The 20,931-nt window shown below is 37.7% G+C and overlaps 1 protein-coding gene across 5 annotated transcripts in view; it reads right to left on the reverse strand.

The window, feature by feature from the left end:
• The window catches only part of LNPEP (leucyl and cystinyl aminopeptidase), a 73,630-nt gene that overhangs the window by 25,134 nt on the left and 27,565 nt on the right, over window positions 1-20,931 (reverse strand). For 3 of the 5 annotated variants that reach the window (XR_012832919.1, XM_075739281.1, XM_075739283.1), the window contains exons 2-6: window positions 14,495-15,335; window positions 10,597-10,735; window positions 3,848-3,979; window positions 1,200-1,320; window positions 349-503 (exon numbers count right to left, since the gene is read on the reverse strand). Coding sequence is in view for 4 of the 5 variants with exons in the window: in XM_075739281.1 (XP_075595396.1) it covers window positions 349-503; window positions 1,200-1,320; window positions 3,848-3,979; window positions 10,597-10,735; window positions 14,495-15,335 (1,388 nt within the window). In the remaining variant the exon portion in view is untranslated. Of the gene's footprint in view, window positions 1-348; window positions 504-1,199; window positions 1,321-3,847; window positions 3,980-10,596; window positions 10,736-14,494; window positions 15,336-18,100; window positions 18,208-20,931 lie in introns of all 5 variants that reach the window. The other 2 variants (XM_075739282.1, XM_075739284.1) reach the window with 1 other exon arrangement.

Consider the following 20,931-nt stretch of genomic DNA (forward strand, 5'->3'; position numbering starts at 1 on the left):
CTATGAAAGACCAAAATCATCTTCTTTTTGAGAAAGAAAATCAAATGAGTACAGTAACAGTCCATCCATCCTTAGCTTTATCTTGCGACAAAAATCAAGCCCAGTCACAACCACAGCAATGCTTTTGCATGAACCACTCCTTAAGTACATCAGGACAGAGTTACACTCTGCCTGTTGTACTGCAGAAAATACACCTGCAGGTATTCTGAACAGATAAAACGCACAACCCAGTCACAGTGAGGGCAGGGGTGAATTTAAGGACAGAACTGCATTTTTAAAAAAAAACTAGAAACCACCCACAAAAAAAGAACCCACTACATTTAAACAATGACCTCCCCAATCTAGTACCTGATGGGCAAGCTCATGTGCTATCACTGCAGTTATTAACTTTTTATCCCTTGCTGAAGAAGTATTACTGTCAAACAAGAGTGTTGTTTCTCGGAAGGTGATCAATCCCCAGTTTTCCATTGCACCAGACTGAAAATCAGGAATTGCTACCAGATCTGGAAAAGATTTGAAAGAAGCTTTTGAAAATTGCTAGTTAAAACAATTCTGTATTTCAAGTCCACCTCTTTTATTACATAATCCCTAAAAACCCCATTACTTAAATCCTGTGGTGTGGACATACGCACATATCTCAGGCACAGACGCCCCATAGATTTATAGCCATGTTTCTCTAGCAGTACTCTTACACAAACAACTTAAAGCACTACACAGACACTACCTATAGATCTTGCATGCACACAAGTAATGAGGAAATGGGGCTGCTCACACTGAAAGTAATGTCTTAGAAGACTGCATTCATCATCTTTCCAGTCAAACTAATACATGCAAGAAGTCAGGCTTCAGATTTTGCACTGTTAAACATGGTTCACAGACTGAGAATTCTGTGTCTCTCTACCAATGCACATCATGTTAGATGTACACGGAATTATTTCTTTGCTGTTATGTACAAGTATAAGCAATACAGTGTCAAAAGCTCACAAAAATTTTCCACATTGGGAATCACTTAATACTTGTACTCAGTCAAACATTTAAAGACTCTTTAAAATAATTTTGGGGGAACTTCATTACACAGATGTGTTATGCTTTTCTTTTTTTTTTTTTTAAGCACACCTTTTCAGAACAAAAGTTCCCCTGCATTTCTCAGAACTGATTAGGGCTTATTCTTCTGTTTAAAAATGTTCAAAAGAACTTACCTAATTTTTCAAGAGGGTAGTTTATTAAAAAGTATTTTTGATAAAATTCCAGAAGTTTCACTGCCGTGTTTAGGGCATATCCAACTTGGTTTAGATGCTGTGGTATGGCATAGACAGATACCTAGTCCAAACAGAGAAAAGACTTTGAAACATATAGCTACAAAAGCTCTAGAAGTAAAAAGAAGAGCTGCAGAAGTTTCTGAAACAGAACACATTTTTTGGAGTACACACATAAGTCACACAAGTTATGAAGCTGTCAATAAAGTTAATTTTTTTACTAGAGCTTATTCACTAGTCAAAATACAGACAGACTATCCAATTGACCAACGTGTATTCAAGGTTGACACCTTTAAGGAAGGTGTTCAAGAAAGGTCTACACGAACAAAAATCGATCCATTTTCTTTTATATTCCCTCATAAGTTATGAGGTAACCATCCCTCCATACCCCAGTTAATCTATAAGTTTACGCTATCAGTATGACAAAACTACTATCATCTGCAATAAATTGTCTCAGGAAATAATAATTGGCACAAAGTTAATCCATTCCCCTATCTAAGGTATGGCCACATTAGATATGATGTAAGAAGCATTCACAAAAATTGAGAGGTTACAGTCTCCCTCTATTCATGTTGAAGTGGGTATATTAAGAAAATAACTTTGATTAGGGTACAGGTTGATCCAGGTTTAGGATGCCCTTTCACATACAAACAGAAAATATGTTGAGACTATCTTCCTGTTCTATTTTAAAAAAAAAAAAAAAGTCCCTCTTACTATGCTACAATTCAGTAAACAAATGACATTTCAAATAGATGGATAGGGTGACCTTTTAATTTTTGAGTTGTAACCAAGCACATACCAGTAAGGATCTAATCTAATGTTCCTGGAAGTACAAAAGTATTATTAGCTGCAAAGTTTAAGCTAAAAACAAAACATAAAAACTCCCCAGGAGCTTCTGGGGTTGAGAAAAATCTCATTGCATTATGAATAAAGCAACAAAGCAACTTTACTTCAACTCTATGCTATCTTATAACATCCATGACAATAAACTTAACGTGTGTGAACTGGTTAGCTCAAATTCATTGAATGTCCCAGCCACAAATTCCTGGAAGCATTTTGAGAATGCATTTCATGGAAAATGTCATTATATGCTTCCTTCTTACAGCCTCCCTTGCCCTACTAGACACTGCTGCCAAAAGAACAACCCACTAGCTAGACACCAGCCTTATTTGGTATGACCATTCTTACACTTTCTCCATTTAAGCTGGCAATGACTCTTATACACTGCTATATGTGTTTGATGCCTTCTAAAGGTTTGCTGGACTTCCCTAGTGTGGCTAAATCTTGCTTGGCGGTCAGAAAAAAGGAGAAGCACTGTTAAGAACCATTTTCCCTAGTTAGAATACATCACTCAGTCTTTTTCTCCTCTCCTACATGCCTCTGCCATAAAATACTTCTGAAGTACTGACAATCCATGCAAGTTAGTGTTGCTATTACGAACAAAGGAAAGCACACACCACATACATAACTATTTCAGGCTCCCTGCAAACAGAAAACATTTAGTATACTGATCAATTTTCTGTCTAGTAAAGAACTGGCTATATGCTTTTACCAGAACACAGTTCAAATACAGACCTGAATAGCAGTCACAAGGAAAAAAAATAAAAGAAGAAAGTAGTGGTCTAACTTTTCAGGTTAGACCAAACTGTCTTATTCAGCTATAATTAGAAATACTTGTCCAAGTCAGAATCAAAGCCTATTGACCAGTATCTTTACTTGTGTATATTGGATTAAAGAGAGGGCTGCTTGTCCTTCTTCTAGTGCTACTAGAACTGGCTCTTTATAGGTAGGTTACTGGCACTTCTGACATTTCACCACAAAGGGGCAGTTCGTGCTAGAAAGTCATGAAAATCACTGCTCACATGAAACTCCTGCATCTCCTAAAGTAAGATTAAGGAGTGTCTCCCAATATCACCATGTTTTTTCTTTAGTCACTTTAATTGCACGCATTGTAGGAACTGCTTACTGACTCTGCAGGCCACATATGCATGAAGGACAAAGATCAAACAGTACCAAACTGATTTTCGGAATCTTTGCAAAAACAAAAACCCCACAATGAAATCATTGTATTCAAGTGACTAAATGCAGACTCATAGTCTAAATTGCCTTTCTGCAGGGCATGATCTTCTTTAGGTAGGTTATCTTTGCTGGTATAAAACATATTTGCAGCACTGCTTGAAACAGTATGTAGGCTTCCCTGGGAACTGTAATGTTTCTGTACATCATCTGAACAACTCTTGGTTTGCATGACATTCCTCCCTCACAGATGAAGCATTAAAACTAAAAGTTTAAAGCTTCCAGCTCTGAAAGCTCCTAGGAATTTTACATTTTTAAATTTCCACTGTTAACAAGACCTGATGCTGAGTCCCTCACTGTAAAAGTCTTCTCAATCTGGTATAAGCCCTGAAGTCAGTTCAATTTACAGCATACGGCTTTTGTCCACTACCCTTAATGAATATAATAAAACCAAGAAAATAAATAAATTTAAAAGAGACAGAGTTTGGTTGTTGGTTTGGGGATTTTTTGTTTTGTTTTGTTTGGCTTGTTGGCTTGGGAGGGGTGAGGGAGAACTCAAAGTGGAACAAACATACCAGACTTCCATTAATTTCCCTACTGATGTTTTTCAAGTCTGCAACAACAAAGGCTACTAGGTAGGTGCTCATCTTCAAACTCACAGAAAACTCATCTTGAACAATTCCATTTGTCACAGGAGTAGTGGCTTTCTGCAAGTAAAAAGAAAACATTGTTATTAATGCAGATGGAAGAACACTAAGACATGCAAGGAATCAATGTTAAATCAAAGAAGTACTTCATGCTTCAACAGTTTATAAGCAAAATTGCAGAACAACTTTATATTTTGGTTATGTTTCCGTGGGATAGATGGGTAGCGCATAATACTCACAGTATACAACAATACAACAGTCACGGTGTAACAAAACTTAAGAAAACATGGAACATTTAAGCCTATATACCCAAAAGTTATCTGTCAAGTTTTTATTATGCAGTATTACCAGAGAAACGGATTGCTGGAGAAACCATCGATTGAGTTTAGCTCACACTTTAACCCCCAGTATAATCCAAAGTCAACATGAAGATTAGCATTAATTCAAGAGAGCTTTAGGCTAGACCAGAGACACAGTTCAGCACAGCCTACTAAAAATACTGGTATTGCATGAGTTAAATATTTGTCTCTTCCCAGAAGCCTGTTCAAAACTAGGTAACCAGCCATACAAATGAAGAAAACCTAAGGTTTCAGCTAGTTCAAAGCAAAAATATGCCCACCTTAAACACATACTGCCAAAAGTAACTGTCTGCCCAGTCATCTGAAGTAAGATACCATGGTGTATCTTAAATTACTTTTAGTGCAGAAGTTCTTCTTTAATATTAGTTCTGGAAAGGCATGCTGAAAGTATTTTTCTGTATAGTTCTTCACAAACGTAAATTACATAAAGAATAAAGCAAAATGTTTAAAGCCACTGTAGTGCAGAACAGCAAAGGTTTGGAGACAGGGATGGCAGTTCATATGCCATCTGAAACTTCATAAATAATTTTTCTTCCAGAAACCACAAACATTTAAAAAACAACAATAACCTTAGTTTTAGACAAGATCATTTCAAACCAAACAATGATTTAGCATTTAACTGCCACTGAAAATTTAACTGTCAGCCTTAAAAAAGGAATAGATTCTTAAGCCTGAAGATGTAATGAATACAATCATCTAGTCTGACCACTGCATATGAACAGAATGCCATCGCTGAATTCCTTCCACAAATTCATACATTTCTGCCTTTACTACAGCTTCATCTTCATAAGAGGACACATTCTATTTAAGAAAATCTACTGTGGCTGCGGATAAATTGGTTCAAAAATCAGTTATCCTCATTTAAAAACAATCAACCAAACAAAACCACAAGAGAAACCACCACAAGCCCAAACCACGCAGTTTATTTCTAGCCTTAATGTGTGTCAGCCACTACGTATTGCCATATTAGTGATGCACGTACTATTTGAGGCCTGCTTCTGAGATCTCTTGCTTATGTAGATACTTCTAGAAAATGAAGTTCACATCTAACCTTCTCATGGATAAACTAAAAAGTCTCTTCATCCAGCCCAGCTTGCTACCAAGACCTGCAGTTATTACAGAAGAATCTGTATCACTTTTTTTCCTAACAGGGATTTGTTTATGTGTTTACTTTCAGAAATGAGCCTATCCTAGTAATGATCTCACCAACACAATATACTTGTATACAACATGATCCTCTTACTCACTTCTCATGTTTTTTTCCTTACACATACAAGAATCAGTTCACTAGCCTGTACTTATTGCACTGGGAGCCCACACTACCTAACAGAATACCTAATCCAGGCTAAGTCAAAAATGTAAGAATTCAGCATGTGCTAGAGCACATGTGAGATCAGAGAAAAAAAAATGAAATAAATCATAAAACATGCCAATTAGAAGATGTTTTGCATATAAAAAAGGGTAACATTACAAGAGACCTCACTGATACAAGCAATGCTGTTAAGGTAGCATACTATTTCATAGAAACTCTTGTGTTTAATTTCTTTATTTGTACAGTCACAAAAATAAGGATTTTATTGTAAATCACACATACAAGTTATCTCGACAAATTACAAAACCCAAAGGAACCACTTCTGAACCCATTAACAGACTGATTGTTTGGATCTCATACAGCAAAAGAGGAATTACACAGTATCAAATTATCAGGGCATAAAGTTGGCGGACAAAACAAAAGGAAATAATATTTTTGCAGTATAAACACAAATGAGTAACTATCTTGGAGATACAGTCCATGCTCTGCATGTTCTTACACCTTCTTGATAAATTCTAATTAAACTTAATGTGTTCTTTTGACACAAGAACTTGCATTTGATCCCCAGCACTAAATATACAACTTCACTGCTTTTAATGTCTTTTTTTTTTAAACATTATTTTTGTTCCACATCTCAAAGCTTTCTCAAATCTTTATCAATCATACAGATGATGTAACAGCCAAGTTCTGAAACAGAGATGGAAACAACAGAAGAAAATGCAGATGAAATTTTTAATATGCTCTTAAACACATTCTCACTATAACAAGCTCAGTAAATGTTGCAAAGAGAAGAAGAGTGGACAAATGGGAAGTTCAGTGAAAAGGGTCTGATACCAAAAACAAATGCAGCAAGACAGAGAAAATGGGTTAAAAATCAGAGAATCAGGTAATTCAAGTGGTATGGCAAACAGCAGCAGGAATCAAAACACAAAAAAGAGATGCAAGAGAGGCATCATGTAATTTAAAAGGGAATTCATGATGCAGGAGTGGTGGCACAAGTCATTGTGTCACCGAAATCCGGGAATAAACCTCGTAACACCAATGTAGTGTTAAAAGGCAGGCATTCTTTATTGCAGCGCTGGATGCACGGGGGATAGCTCCACCCAACGTGCATGCCAGGTGCTCACCAACATACAGGTTATATAGAATCAAAATATACATATTCATCATCTTTCTCAGAAAAGGCAGTCCTATGATAATCCTTTCTTAGAATTCATTTCCATATTGTCCTCCCCGTCACGCATGCTCAGTGATTTGAGTCGGTGGTCCTCAGGGGTCTCTGGTGGTCATCAGTGGTCTTGCACCCGTGTCCGCTGGATGACCCCCTTCATGCAGGCATGCGCAGTATCCTTGTTGTAGGTGCACCTGTCCATAGCAACTTACTTCATAAGATTAATATCTCCAACCCTATTGTTCAGTTTGGTAGGGACTGTACATGGAACATAGCAGCATTGTATCTTGCCACGGTCACCTTGCCACTTGCCACGGTTAGTTAGCTTCATTACCTATTACCTTGGTTACAAACTAATTATCTCAACCTGATTCTATAGTTTCTGTTTCACGGCCCCTCTCCTACGGTTACAATTGGAAGAACAATTCTGTGTAGAGAAAGATGAGTAGGAAAAAGACATTTTTTTCTATGCAATACAGGAACAGCCAAACAGTATATATCTAACGTGACCAATATGGAAAATTCATAACACCAATGTTTAAGATGACACAAATGTGCAATACCAACCCATTTTTCACTGCAAGTAGAATGGGTGCGAGAGCACATCTCTCAAACGTTCATTTTTCACACTTCGTACCTCCTTGAAAAGTGAGCAATGCAATTAATGCTATTCTGCAGCAAGAAAGGCTAGAAACTTAAAGGTAAATGGGTCACGAAGTATGGAGGAAGAGATACATTAATGACTTTACTGTAAAGGCAGCTCATCAGTATGTTTTCTCCATGTGGATGTGTCCTGGTTCTGGCAAGGACAGAGTTAATTTCACAAGGAGCCAGGACAGGTGACCCAACCTGGCGGGGGGGGGGGGGGGGGGGGGGGGGGGGGGGGGGGGGGGCGGGGGCGGCGGCTATTCCATACCCTGTGAGTCATGGTCACCATAAAAGGGGGCCTAGTCGGGCAGGGGCGGGGGTGCAGTTTTTGGGTGAGGTTCCCTGACGGGCTGAGTGTCTGGTCAGTCGGTTGCTGGATTGGTAAATCGTTCTCTGTTATCACCCATTGTGAATATCTGTTATCAGCTCTGTTGTTGATTGTTTCCCTCTCCCTTGCTGTCCCAGTAAACTGCCCTTATCCCAACCCTCGAGGCTTTGCCGTTGTTTTTCTGTTCTCCTCCCCATCCCGCTGGGGGAGGGGTGAGTGAGCGGCTGCGTTGGCGCTCAGCTGCCGGCTGGGCCTAAACCATGTCAGGATGATACCTCATTGTGCACACACATCTAGTACAGAACTTTCATACAGAGGGACCAAAAGAGCTACTGAATGCTATGTAATAGCACTCAGTAATAGCACTCAGTTGAACAGGGACAGATGGGATGGGGAGCAGCTCCTTCCTAAGCACAGAACCCCACAGACACATGCTTTGCCGGACTGCCAATGCAAGGCAGAAGTTATGGGAGGATGCAAGACTAAGGCAAGTAACAACCTGTCTCTTCCAGATTTAGTTCACATGTCCTGAGGTGTGAGTCAGCTATTTCCACACTAATTAGCAGAAGATTCTCTGGCAACAAATAATAATTCCCTAAACAAGAAATACAGAGTTACCCTTTCAGGCATGTTGGTTGAACAAGCTAACTCAAGCCACAATTCCTGGCAACACAGAGCTTGAGCTTCAAATAGTTTCTCTGCAGATTGTCTCAGGAAGGCTGAAAAGCCTGCTCGTATCTACTGGCACTCACTATTCACTGCATCAAGTGAACCACTTGCATAGTTTGCAGAAAGACATAATCTGAAATCTCACAGTCTTGCCCAACACATGCAGCAGTTTCCCAGACGACTTCTTCCTGTCCATGCAAAGTTGCATAACCACCCTGTACAAAAGGCTTGAAATCTAAGTGAAATCATAGGAGAAAGTAAGGAAGGTGAAGGTCCAGATTAAATGAGTCAACAAAGCATTTATTGAAGAAAGCAGCTTGGAGGTGCTGCACAACCACATATGGTGGGAAAAACCCAAAGGAAGTAGATATGCCTGCTGCTACTGTAAGGACCCTTGCTTATTCTTCTGGAGAAGTCTACTACCACAATAGGCATCAGCAGACATACTAAAAGACAGCAGGCAGGTAATTGCAAGCAAAATAGTAGTACCTAGCAACCCCAGGAAACATCCACCTTGCTCTTGAATTGTCCCTAACCATTTTCCTTCAACAGCCAACCACAAATGACAGTGAAGAAGAGTTGATGGTTATTTTGCCTCCACTCCATCTGCCAATGATTATCAGTCAATCTAGCAACCAAGGTGCTAGATGCCAGATAATTCTGTCTCAACTAATAGGGATGAAAATTGTCACAGAATATCCTTTCTCATCTTCTTTATAATGATGTCATCAGAGATGAGCAAGAAAACACACAGAATATACCAGGATTAGGGTAGCAGTAAACATTCTATGGTAGTGTGGTGTAGCAGAAGAGCTGGAAAAAAAAACCCCACTCTTGATTTTTCAGAGAACCCATCCGTGTCCTTCAGAGTACCCACCATCTGTGGAAGGTACACTGAAGAATAGGATAGACTTTTAGCAACTATGTGGAATTAGCTCAGGAATGTCTGCTGCACACATGCAGCAATGGTAAACTATAGTTTACCTTTTGTACATGAAGAACTATGGAAGCTGTTGAAAGTTGTCTTAGCCTCTTGTCCAACTCCTAGCAGAGGAAAGTGAGTGAGCACCCTTTCTTGTTTACATAAAACAGGAAAGTAGTCCAGCAAAGTCTGTTTCTTCTTTCAGTGAAGAAAAGAGCAGCAAATAAAATGCTCTTAGACCTGGATGTAAACTAAAGTGCTGCAATCCTGTTAAAGTAATGGTTGAGAATCACCACAAATCCAGGAACGTAAGCATTTGTGCACTGTGAAAAAAAAATACTATTTCACAAGGCTGCAGTTATTAATTTGGTTTTCAAAAACAGGGTAGCTACATCAGCACCTAAGCTTTTGACAGCCTTCTGGAACCCATCTGCACAGTGTACATGTGTGTCCCACCAACACTAAGGGTGTAATTTTTTCATTACAGGTCAGATCAACGTCAATATTAATGAGTTCCTGTTAGGTGATAAACAGTCGTACGGTTTTGATGAGAGAGGTCCTAATTCAGACACAGACTAAGTAATAAGTTAGTCTTGCTGGTCTGTCTAAATGAATTAGGCTTCTATAAAGCCTTCTCAAAAAGTTTAATGGCATAAAGCATCACCATAAAATTCAGATATGCTCTTACAAGATTTTGCCTGAAAACATCTAGCTGAATGAATTTCAGATCCCTCATTCATATTCTCGGGTTGACTCTGTATTCACACTCTACTTCCCCTCATTTAGGCTCAAAAGCACATCCTTCACGATCAGGCATATCTTTCACAGAGACTGTTGCTAGTTACACAAACTATTTATAAAGATATTCTAGTATTCTCCACGTGTGCAATATCAGCAAATATAGAAAACTCAGAAAAGAACCTTAAGGGCTGTTAAGACTGATGTAGCCAGCAACAGAACTGCAAAATAATGATTCATTTAAATTCAACAGGAATCCCTCCCATAGCCGTTCAACTATCCCTAGAATAACATCCTACACTGTGCAGTGCATTGAACAGTTGTTTTCTCTACGAAGTTACTTAGTTCAAGTCTTTGAGGAAGAGACAGTTGTTTTATTATAAAGTCATACAGTTTATAGCTTATATGCTCAAGTCAATCTGCTGGACATTAATGTAACAAATACACAAAAGCAAATACACAAACGCAAAGCACATAAACAGATTACCTAAGTAGCAGCTCTATTAAAATTCCTCTACAAAAGATGGTACCTTTGGCATATTTGACAGAGTGGAAAGCTTCTCATCTCTTTTGATCTTGATTAAAAAAGTAGCTTTAAATGCTGGTTCATCAAAGCATGGAAAAGCAGATCTTGCTGCCAGAGGTTCAAACTGAGTTGCTGCAAACCACCTAATGGGAAAAGTAGAGAAGGGCAAATTAAGAATGATGAAAAGGATAAATGTCAGTTTATTTATGACAGAACAGTCATTTTACCTTCAAACATTGTAGCAGCTTGTTATGGGAGAAGCATTCTGAATGGTAGATGACAGGGTTGGTCCAGTCAGAATAAATGTTTCATTAACTAAAGGGTTTTTTTAAAATTCAAAAAATGTATTTATTTGAGCACCTATCTGCTTGGCTGTTCTTTGCTTTCTTAACAAAGAATATACCTGGAATAACACAATTACAGAACAATCACAAAAATATAAGCCAGTCAGCTTTTTAGTAAGAGGGAGCAAACAGGAGACTGAAAAATTAAATTAGTCAGCATGCCCACTAAATGGAAGTTTTGAAGCCTCAGCAGCAGATGAGTCTACAAGGAAGCTTCTTCATCTAATTGTCATGCTTCCTACTGCAGATGCTCCCACAGTTCATCTAGCTGTACGCCTGCTCCATTTGCTGGCTAGTACATGGATTCTGTGTAAGTTCACGCGCTGCCTTTTCTCTAATCCAACAGCTAGTCGTATCATAAGAGAGCTCCCCACAAGTCTACAATCCTTATCCAGTATTTTTATACTAACTAGCTGCAGAAAAGACAGCTTTTCCTAGAGAGCATCTCTGGCTTGTATTCTTGTGCAAGACAACCCGGGTAGCTCATCAAGAAGTTTGCAGATTTGAGTCTTGTATTTACTGGAGCTAAACAATGGAGAAAACAGCAGTTCACATTGCTTTTTTTAAAACTACTGCCAAGCTACCTGCAAGTTTTGGGGGTTTTTCTTCTGCACTGTGACTCTTAACACTTTTGGACCTACAATTTTTCTGAGGAAGCACACTGCTGACAATTCATGAGATTAACCTCTATGCCTGCTTTCAATTTCTTACTCTTCTCTTTCCCCTCACTGACGATCTTGCAGTTGGTGCAGTAAGCTTCTTTATCTTTTTTTCCTTTACCCCAAGATTTTACAGGAGAAACGCAAAGAATAAAGAATCATTCTGCATAAAAATATAAATAAGGCCCAACTTTTTTTTTTTTTTAATTTGCATCTGGCAACAGTGAGTTATTTTGCCATTTGATAATTTTAATGCTTTTGTGGCGATATAAAAAATCTTCTAAAGAAAATAAAGCTACACTAAAAGAAACTACATTCTCTTACAAAAGCAACTTGATAGCTTGAGTATGATACAGAAAATGCAGTAACAACAGAGGCTGTCAAAGCAGCCTGCATCTGTAAAATCACTGACATTAAGCACACAGGGACAGAACCCCTAGAAATAGAAGAGGCAGGTAAGGCAATGGAAATGATGATATCAGCAAAGAGTTATCTGAAAAGGATTTACTGAAAAATGCGTAAGTTAAAGCATGTGCTACATCCTGTTCCTGAACAAGCAGGTAGCAGTGGACTGAAGGGGGAAAAAAACTCAAGAATGTACTGACAGATCATCTTTTTCCTCTGTGAACACTTATACTTTGTCTTTCTACTACAGTAAATAGAAGGAGAAAACTAAGCTTCAGCTATATCAGAATAGGAAAATTAAAAAATCATTGAAGTGATTTTTGCCTTCTACACTTACTGTATTACCCCCACTTACTTCATGGTAATGCATGCCTTCAAGTTTGTGAGAAGCTACTTAGCTTCATTTCATTTCATCTTGTTGTTATGTTCTTCTGATGCAATATACACCCTTTGTGATTCTTTATTATCCAATACATTGCGCAACAGCGAGACAACTTGTGGCATTTTTGTTTTAATGACAGAATTCTGAAGCATATCAGCAGTCTCCCAGGTGGCAACAGACTCTAATGATCATGCATACACTATAACTTTTTAGTATATGCTCAGGAACAGCCCTTTCATAAGAGGCTTATTAACAGCACTTTACCTGGGGGATCTGAAGAGTCGTCTATTTTTGCATCTCAGTAAAACACACCCACCTTCATCACAGATGCAGGTAAACTGAAACAGATCAGCAATCCTTTAACCCAAATTTGTTTCTTAAAATTCTTGATCTCTTAAAGAAAGCCCCTTAGACTACCTCACACAAGGACCAACAGGAACACATGGGAGTAAAGAGGACAGAGTTCATGCCTTATCTCAGTTGCTGATCAGTTCAAGCAATATTCCATAGCTCCTTTGAATGCACCAGGTTTTGCATATATTTGAAAACAACTGTTGCAGCTAACTTACTTTCTTGTACACTTCAACACTATGTCATAGACTCACTAGATTCTAGATAAAGGGAGTTTTAAAGGCAAACTGTGAGTAAACTTTAGAAAAATAAATTAGTTTTGTTTTAAATGTCTGTTGCTAATGCTTAGAGAGGCCAGGGTTTTGTTTAGAGAATAGAATAGAAATACATCTTTCTTATGTCATGCAGCTTCCTAACAGTCTACGAAATCATCTTTACAGTGAGTATCTTGTTTTATTTATTTTTTTTAAAGATGAGCTGTCATTGAGGGACTTAAGTAATTCAAAGATTAGCAGCGTATAGTTATCATATCTCACTGTAGAAAGAAAAATTATGACCAAGTTTGCCACACTTCAGCGTTATTCTTCAAGGTGTATACTGGAAAATTTGCAACAGCTCAATGAAGGGTGTTGTTTTAAGTAACTGAAAATAAATATAATCTCAGTATGTTCCTCTTCCCAGAATATAATTTCAAGTTTATATCATTATTTATAAAAGGTTGGGTTGATGGTCCTAATTGTAAGTGCTGTCTTACACTTTCAGGAAACAAAATCTACTTACTAACATTTTGGCAATTCCCATACAAACTGTTGTTGCACAGATTTCTAACATTGTTTGATAACAAACATGATAACATTGTTTCTTCTTGCTTTTTCCATTACCTGCCATTTAACTTTTTTTTTTGTTTTAAGCTTTAGATTTTAGCATTTTTTAGCACAAGCTGGTAAGTGTTTTATGTCTTTATTTAGCAGTTGTTTTGTGGGCCCTTCAAAACTACTTTCCTGTCAGCTGATCCTGGACTGACCCATAATGCTCTTTCCATCTCTCATTTATTACACCACTCTGTTTCCACAAAACCTGCATGGACAATTATGTGCCAACAAATGCATGAACATTCTTAAGTACATGACCAGTGTAAGGCTCATTTGAAGTGGGCAGTGGTGGGTGGCAATTTCATTAATCTTCTTGGTAAAAAAGCACTGATTTACCCTTTTTAAAATGAGTGTGATGATTCCCCTTTTTTCAGTCACTGGACTTTGCTTGACTGCCATGACTTTTCAAATATTATGAGAATGGCTTGGTAACTGCATCTACAGTTCCGTTGGGACTGTGCAATGCATCTCATTAGGTCCCATGGACTTGTGTATGTTCACATTCCTCAGATGGTCTTGAACCTGATCTTCTCCTATGATGGTGGGACTTTGTTCCCTCAGTCCCTGCCTTGAGACTCAGGGACTCAAGAGATGTGGGAAGAATTTCCAAAGAGAGAAACTAAAAATCAAACAAACAAAAAGCCACACTATAGCTACCTACAACCACTATACTGCAGTACATTTATCTGACAGAGAGACTGCCCTGCCTGAATAAACTCATCCATGAAGGACATTTTTCAGGCAGATTAATCAGGAGATTAAATATCGATTTTGCTCAACAGGAATCAGTTGTACTTAACATTCATCAGAAAAAGCAACCCTTGCTATTTCTATTATCAAAGCACAATCTAGAAGTGACAGAAGAGAGAAACTGCATTTGTGGGCATACCTTTGCTTAGAATTCTCATCCTTGTAAGAAATTTTGTAAAAGCCATAATAGGTATCTGACAAATTAGATGAATATTCTATGTTGACAGTATAATTCTGTCCTACAAGGAGAGCCTCAGGAGCCATGACTGCAATCTGGTCATGCAATGGATATTCCAGGAATTCAACTGTCTTTGCTTGATGCCCTCCTGCTGAAGTAATGGTTACCTTGGTGATATTAAGTCCTGAGCTGTGAAGTATGATCTTCCAAGTTACCTGGACAATGTTAACCACTATCTTTACAGAGCCTGAAAATTCCAGAGTAGTTAGGTTTGGCTGCAAGACAAGATCATAATGCAGTGGTACAACATCAGGAGGAAGTCTAATTTTTGCCCATGGAAATAGTTTTCCATTGGTTGCCAAAGGGTATATTAGTTCCATTGTATGATTTTTTTTATGGCAGCCTTCTTTGGTAAATGTACATTTGGGAAGAAGATAAATCGCCATTATTAATGAAACTGAAATCACAAGAACAACTGTGCAAACCACCATGGTCCTTGTAGAGGGCACTGAACATGATCCATTTTGATTTTGTCTATAGACAGACATGTTATTCCGGAGACCCGAGCTTCTGTTCATAAAGGACATCCCCAGCAATTTTGCTGATGACTCGTAATCCTCTTCATCATCGTCCATTTCATGTTCTCCAAGGCCACGCACCAAGAGCCGGGACCTCCTTGGTTCATATTCCACCTCATCAGGTTCCAGGGGATGTAAACAAGGCTCTTTTGCCAAGTCAACCACATCGGGCTCTTCTTCAAACATACTGTTTTCAATCATATTCCTGGGTAACTGAATTTGATCTGAAAAAGAAAAGATCACATGTTACATGATAAACAAAAGGCATGATTATAATACCGCAAAGATAATTTACTGAATTACAGAATGTGAAACACTTTTACAGCAACATATAATCAAGAGCTCTTCAATTTTCTCTCTCAGCTTTGTTTCCAGAAAACATATGCATACTTTTCTGCCTACTGTAATTTTTTGTTCAGTATCTTCAAAAGAATGCTTCCGTTGCGCATACTCAGTCACATGTGTTGCACTATAACTGGGGATTGGGTATATCACTGCATAGTACTCCCTGTTCATTGACGTCAGTGTCTTGGCTACATTTCCTCTACCCCAGTAAACTGTATTGATATTCAACTAAATTAGATAAAATGGAATATTCTTTATATAGCAGGGTAAAGCACAGGCAGCCAATACAGTTCTAGAGATGTTTCTGAATATGCTAGTTACTGAGTTCTTTATAGGGAAGAAAATCTGCCAATATGCTGGCAGTGACACAAATAAAATATCTATTCTTTAAACTTCGTTTTTCACAAACACCCCAAAAAAGATAAAAAATATTTCTCACACAAAAATACAAAAATAGTAGTAAAAAATTACAGTTCTAATTGAGATCTTCATTTAAGATCTAGCTCATACAACCCTTGAAATAATCCATACAGGTAAGAAGTTAAATCAGTGCCAATCAGACTGTTCGTCTCCATAAAATTTGTCCTTAATAGGTAACAGATCATTGAAGAATTGAAATTCATACAAAATTTTAAAAGCATATTCTCATATTCTACATGCAGTTATATTTTAATCAAACTTCTGGTCATGTCTAGAACTGCTTATGTAAAAGGTTAGCTTTCAAGTAACCTGCTCAGTGGAAAGTGAAAAAATTAAAACTGCTGTTAGAAAGAAATATATACAGGGAATGGGACAAGGACACCAAAAGTAGCTAACTTAGGAGCAAGGAACTTTTTTCCATATGTATTTAATCCAAAGCACTATAAACAACATAGAAATGATGTTAATTGGCTTTTGTTAGGACACAGAGTTGAGAGAACAAAACAACTCAAATGGAAAAGCCATCTATATGGAGATTTCCCTCCCCAAAAGCCCAAGAAATCCCATTACCAACTTTATAGGGCCTTGAAATTACAGTTAATTTTAGTAAGTCCCCTGTGACAGCTTCTAAGGGACTAGACAAAACACTTGTCCAACTGCAAGGCTTCTCAAACGAAACTAATCTCTTTCAGACATGAAGGTCTACTGCTAACTGAACAATAGTCACATCATGCCTCTATCTTTCACATTGTATGTTTCCAGAATGAGAAAGATACATTTGCCTTTGGATCTAAACTTAGTGAATGTACATTTTGCCAATCTGTATACGGCCTAGAATATCAGCGTTCCTATATTACTTACTGATTTTATCTATATTGCTAAGATCCCATCCAATAATTGATGATAATATTACAGAGAAATAAATTACATTAATAATTTCAGGAATATAACTATATATAGCTGATTGATAGGACTTAAAATGTTGAAACTGACTAATGGAAGATTTTGAGAGTGTGAAGATTTATGGTTTGGTAGTAACTTTTTTTTTTTAAACAAAAAAAGTCAGGTTTCTATATGGCTGAAATTCTCAAAGGTGAAAATAAAGGATCTTAAAGAAAAGATGGCAAGAATCTTTTAAAACCAGATATACCAAATTCCTCAACATCTACTCTAAAATGTATCAAGACTTCCTGTTTCAAGGCCACAAACTCAGAAAACTATAGTGTGAGTAGCCATAACACTGAAAAGGATGGAGCAAGAATTCTTATTCTAGCCCACATTCTACCATGCTTTTCATTTTGAATGATACATGTGTATTAAACCTCTAATGCTGCTTGCCTGCCACTTATTTCAGATTTAGATTGACAGGCTATTCAGATACCTTCAAAACAAATAATGGTTTCATGAATCAGCACCTTGCATCTCAAACAAAAACCTACTGTGTGACTTTAGAAAAGATCAACATTGAGCATTTCTCTGCAAAGGCCTTAAAAAGAGAAAAAAGAAAAAAAGAAATCCTACCACACAGAAGTCAGTAAGAGGAAGGTCAATCTGAACAAGCAATACAGAGATGGACGAAAGCAAGGAGTTTGCTCGAATTTGGATCTACCAGCTCACCCTTTGTCCCTTTGTAAACATGCTGCTCTGACTAGGAAAAGGATCATAGGGTCACAGGATACCTGAGGCTGGAAGTAACTTCAGGAGGTCATCTACTGCAACCTCCATGCAAAAACAGCTTTTAAAAGCTTCTGTCCTTATGACATTTCCCAGTACAGTGTGCACGTTCCAGTTGTTGTTGCAGTTCAGTGGTCTAGCACTATGGTCTCTGCATTGGATCCCGTGCAATTATATATCAGTTCGGAGGCCTCACAAAGTAAACAAAGAAGACAGAAAGCTAATTTACAAGTGAAAACACACTGACAAACTAGTGGAGGGAAAAAAGTGGAAAGACAAAGTATTGTGCAACGGAAGCTCTTTTACAATTCCTCCACTATGAAAAATCATTTATCAAAAATCACATTACTTCTAGCAGAGATTCTTGTTGATCACTCCCTCAGCTGGTTCCTTTTCAAATCTGCTGGTTAGCGTTAATCAAGTTTGAAAACAGACTCAAGTCCAAATTTCTTCAAGTCCCAATGCAACGCCATCCCAAAACAACCAGCTGCTGGTAGAAAACAACCAAATCAGTATCTGCTATGTAGAAAAGGCAGGTATTAAGACTCACATCTTAACCACTCCAAAAGGTAGCAGCCAATCAGTACACAGCTCCAAACCAAGCCATGGCATGTGCTGCTGCACAGCCAGCAAAAGAGGCAGTAGACAGGGGAGGCACTGCAGAGGGAAGGAGGAGAAAGATAAAGAGCACAAATCTAGCAGAAAGCAGACTTCATCAGCTCTGCTGCTCATCAAACAGTTTCATTTTTTTTAAGAGCTTATTCTCTAATAAGGTTCTTCTAAACCCAACTAAATATTTTCAAACTTTCATGCAGGCACTAATAACTCTGTCAGTCAAAAAGAATTACAAAAAAAATCTCAAACTGAAACTAAGATAGAAAAGTTAAAACAAAAGTTAGTTTCAAGGCAATTCACAGTTTTAATACCTAAGAGACATTAATTTCTAGGAAAACAACAGTTAAAACCGATTTCTATAGAAGTATTTGCAAACACTGGAAGCAATTGCTTGTTCTGTACTACTGAAAATATGTAAGATCAGAATTAACTGAAGATAAAATGCATCTCCAGACTACTAGACATAAAGTATCAAAAGGTTCATTGAGTTATGTATGCTGACATATGCATTCACAGAAGCATAGAAGTCAGGCTGCTTTTTGAAGAGGAACCATGGTAAACATGTTTAAAGCTCTTACATTCAGATAAGCTGTGGACTGTTTGCTGGTTCACTGGAATTTATAACATGACAGTGTGAGTCATCAATCATGTGAATTCAACTCTTACGACCTTTCAGTTTTAACCCATGAGCTGCTACAATGTGAGCTAAAAAGCCCATAGGAAGGACAAAAAAAGTATTCTTAAACTGAAACAAGCCGTAAGGAATAAGCAGCAGCCTGAGGAACATGATTACAACCATCACATTTCACTGTCATCTTTCACACCAAGTATGGCCAAGAGGCAAACATTCCCATTGTAAAACATACTAAAAGCACATTAATTCAGATATTCCAGCAGATTAATTCAGATTTCAAAAATGACACAGGATAAATTAGTATAACTGCAAGACTAAGGAACTTTAACCCGTAAAGAAGCTGCACGGTTCCAGTGAACTACCACTGTCATGCCAGCAGCTGCAGGTGCACTAGAGGCACTTGTGGTCACACTAGTTCACAATTAAGGAAGTACTGATTAGAGCTGCTAAAATGTACTGAAAAAAATAATCTGTCATCAGGCATGGCAATTTAAATCTAAATCTTTGTTAAACATAGTATGACAGTGAACAAGGAGGTAAAAAAAAAAAAAAAAAAGTCATGAGGCCGAGTCTTGTTGCTCCCTAATCAGCATTAATAAAATGATGCTAAAAGGTTAAACACACCCAAGTAAAAGTGATTTTACACAATTCTTCCACAAATTTGTAATCTGAAAATTAGAGATTTTCAACATCTTCCTCAATACATAATCTATTATCACATCTAGCAGAGAACAATGTGAATACTCACAGTTTAGAAACAATCCTGAGAAGAGATGTGACGTTAAAAACTAAACATGGTAGACTAATCTAGAAAGCCAATCTTCCTAATACTGCAAAGCTGAGGGAAGGCAGACATTTTCTCAAAATCTATGGTTCTGGAAAAGTTTCTTTAGAGCTGCCTCCTGCAATGCAGATGCCCAAACATCTATTGCAAATATCTCCTCATTACAATATTGAGGGGACCATAACAAGCCTGGTCTGTTATAGAATCATGGAACTGTTTAGGTTGGAAAAGACCTTCAAGATCATGAAGTCCAACTGTTATTTTCTGAAAACAGGACAGAATGCTTAGACATTAAATTCAAATGCAGTTTACAACAGGACAAGCCAACAGTACAATAAGCTTGCTGTATGTACTGCATCCTTTGCTAATGTGAACAGCATGGTCATACCTAGGTGGTAAAAAGTGGCATGACTTAAGGATAGAATAGTGAGCAATTAATCAGACCAAGAAAAACAGAAGGAGGTCCCTTATCTTGTTCCTACAAGACATTTATCTTTCACTCCTATACCCTTTCACAAATTAGTCATTTCACTTACAAAGCAACTTTACTACAATACTCAAGTTCAGTATAAAACATGATCATGCAGGGACAATCAGGGGCTGCAGTAAAACTGTATCACATTTACTCCAAGTATTTATTTTGTCTGAAGATCTCCATTCCCATTAACAAGGGGAACATAGGCTTTCCTCTCAAGCGTAAAAGCCTCAGACAACACCATGTAATGAATCTCAGTATATGCAACAATGAAGTATCTTATGATGTTTTGGTTTTAGAATCCATTACAAATATTCTGTAGAATACAAAAAGTCATTTTCCTTTATTTTTCAGAGTCAGTAGTATCCTCCTATAATGCTACTGATATCTCTTTATAATGCTAGAAGTAGGTACTTTCCCCTTGCAAAACAAAATCAGTAATCTCTTGGCTATCAGGATTCATGTCTGGGTATTCTATCTGAGAACTGAAATCTCAACATTCTCAATTCTTACATGAATCTTACATGACCCATTCCTCAAGTTCATTCCTTTTTAAAATGTATGCAGGAAATGCTCTAAGGCAATTGTTCTTCTTTCAACTTTACATATTCTAATAAAGAGGTCAAAATTTAAAAACTACACAATTTATATCCAACAAATCCTATTGCTAGAGTCAGACGGAATGTTGCTACTTTCTGATACAGCAGTTCAGCACATTATCGTATTTAAATAATGAGCAGGTATCACACAGTATTTTTACTGAGAGAAATGTTAAAAGAATTACAGTAACACCTGGCATTTTGTAGCAACCAAACCCCTACTACAGAGATAAGCAAAGAAAACTTTCTGTTACCCTGGAATAACCTAGAAGCC

This window comes from Balearica regulorum, chromosome Z (genome assembly GCF_011004875.1).
Source record: "Balearica regulorum gibbericeps isolate bBalReg1 chromosome Z, bBalReg1.pri, whole genome shotgun sequence".
Lineage (NCBI taxonomy): Eukaryota > Metazoa > Chordata > Aves > Gruiformes > Gruidae > Balearica > Balearica regulorum.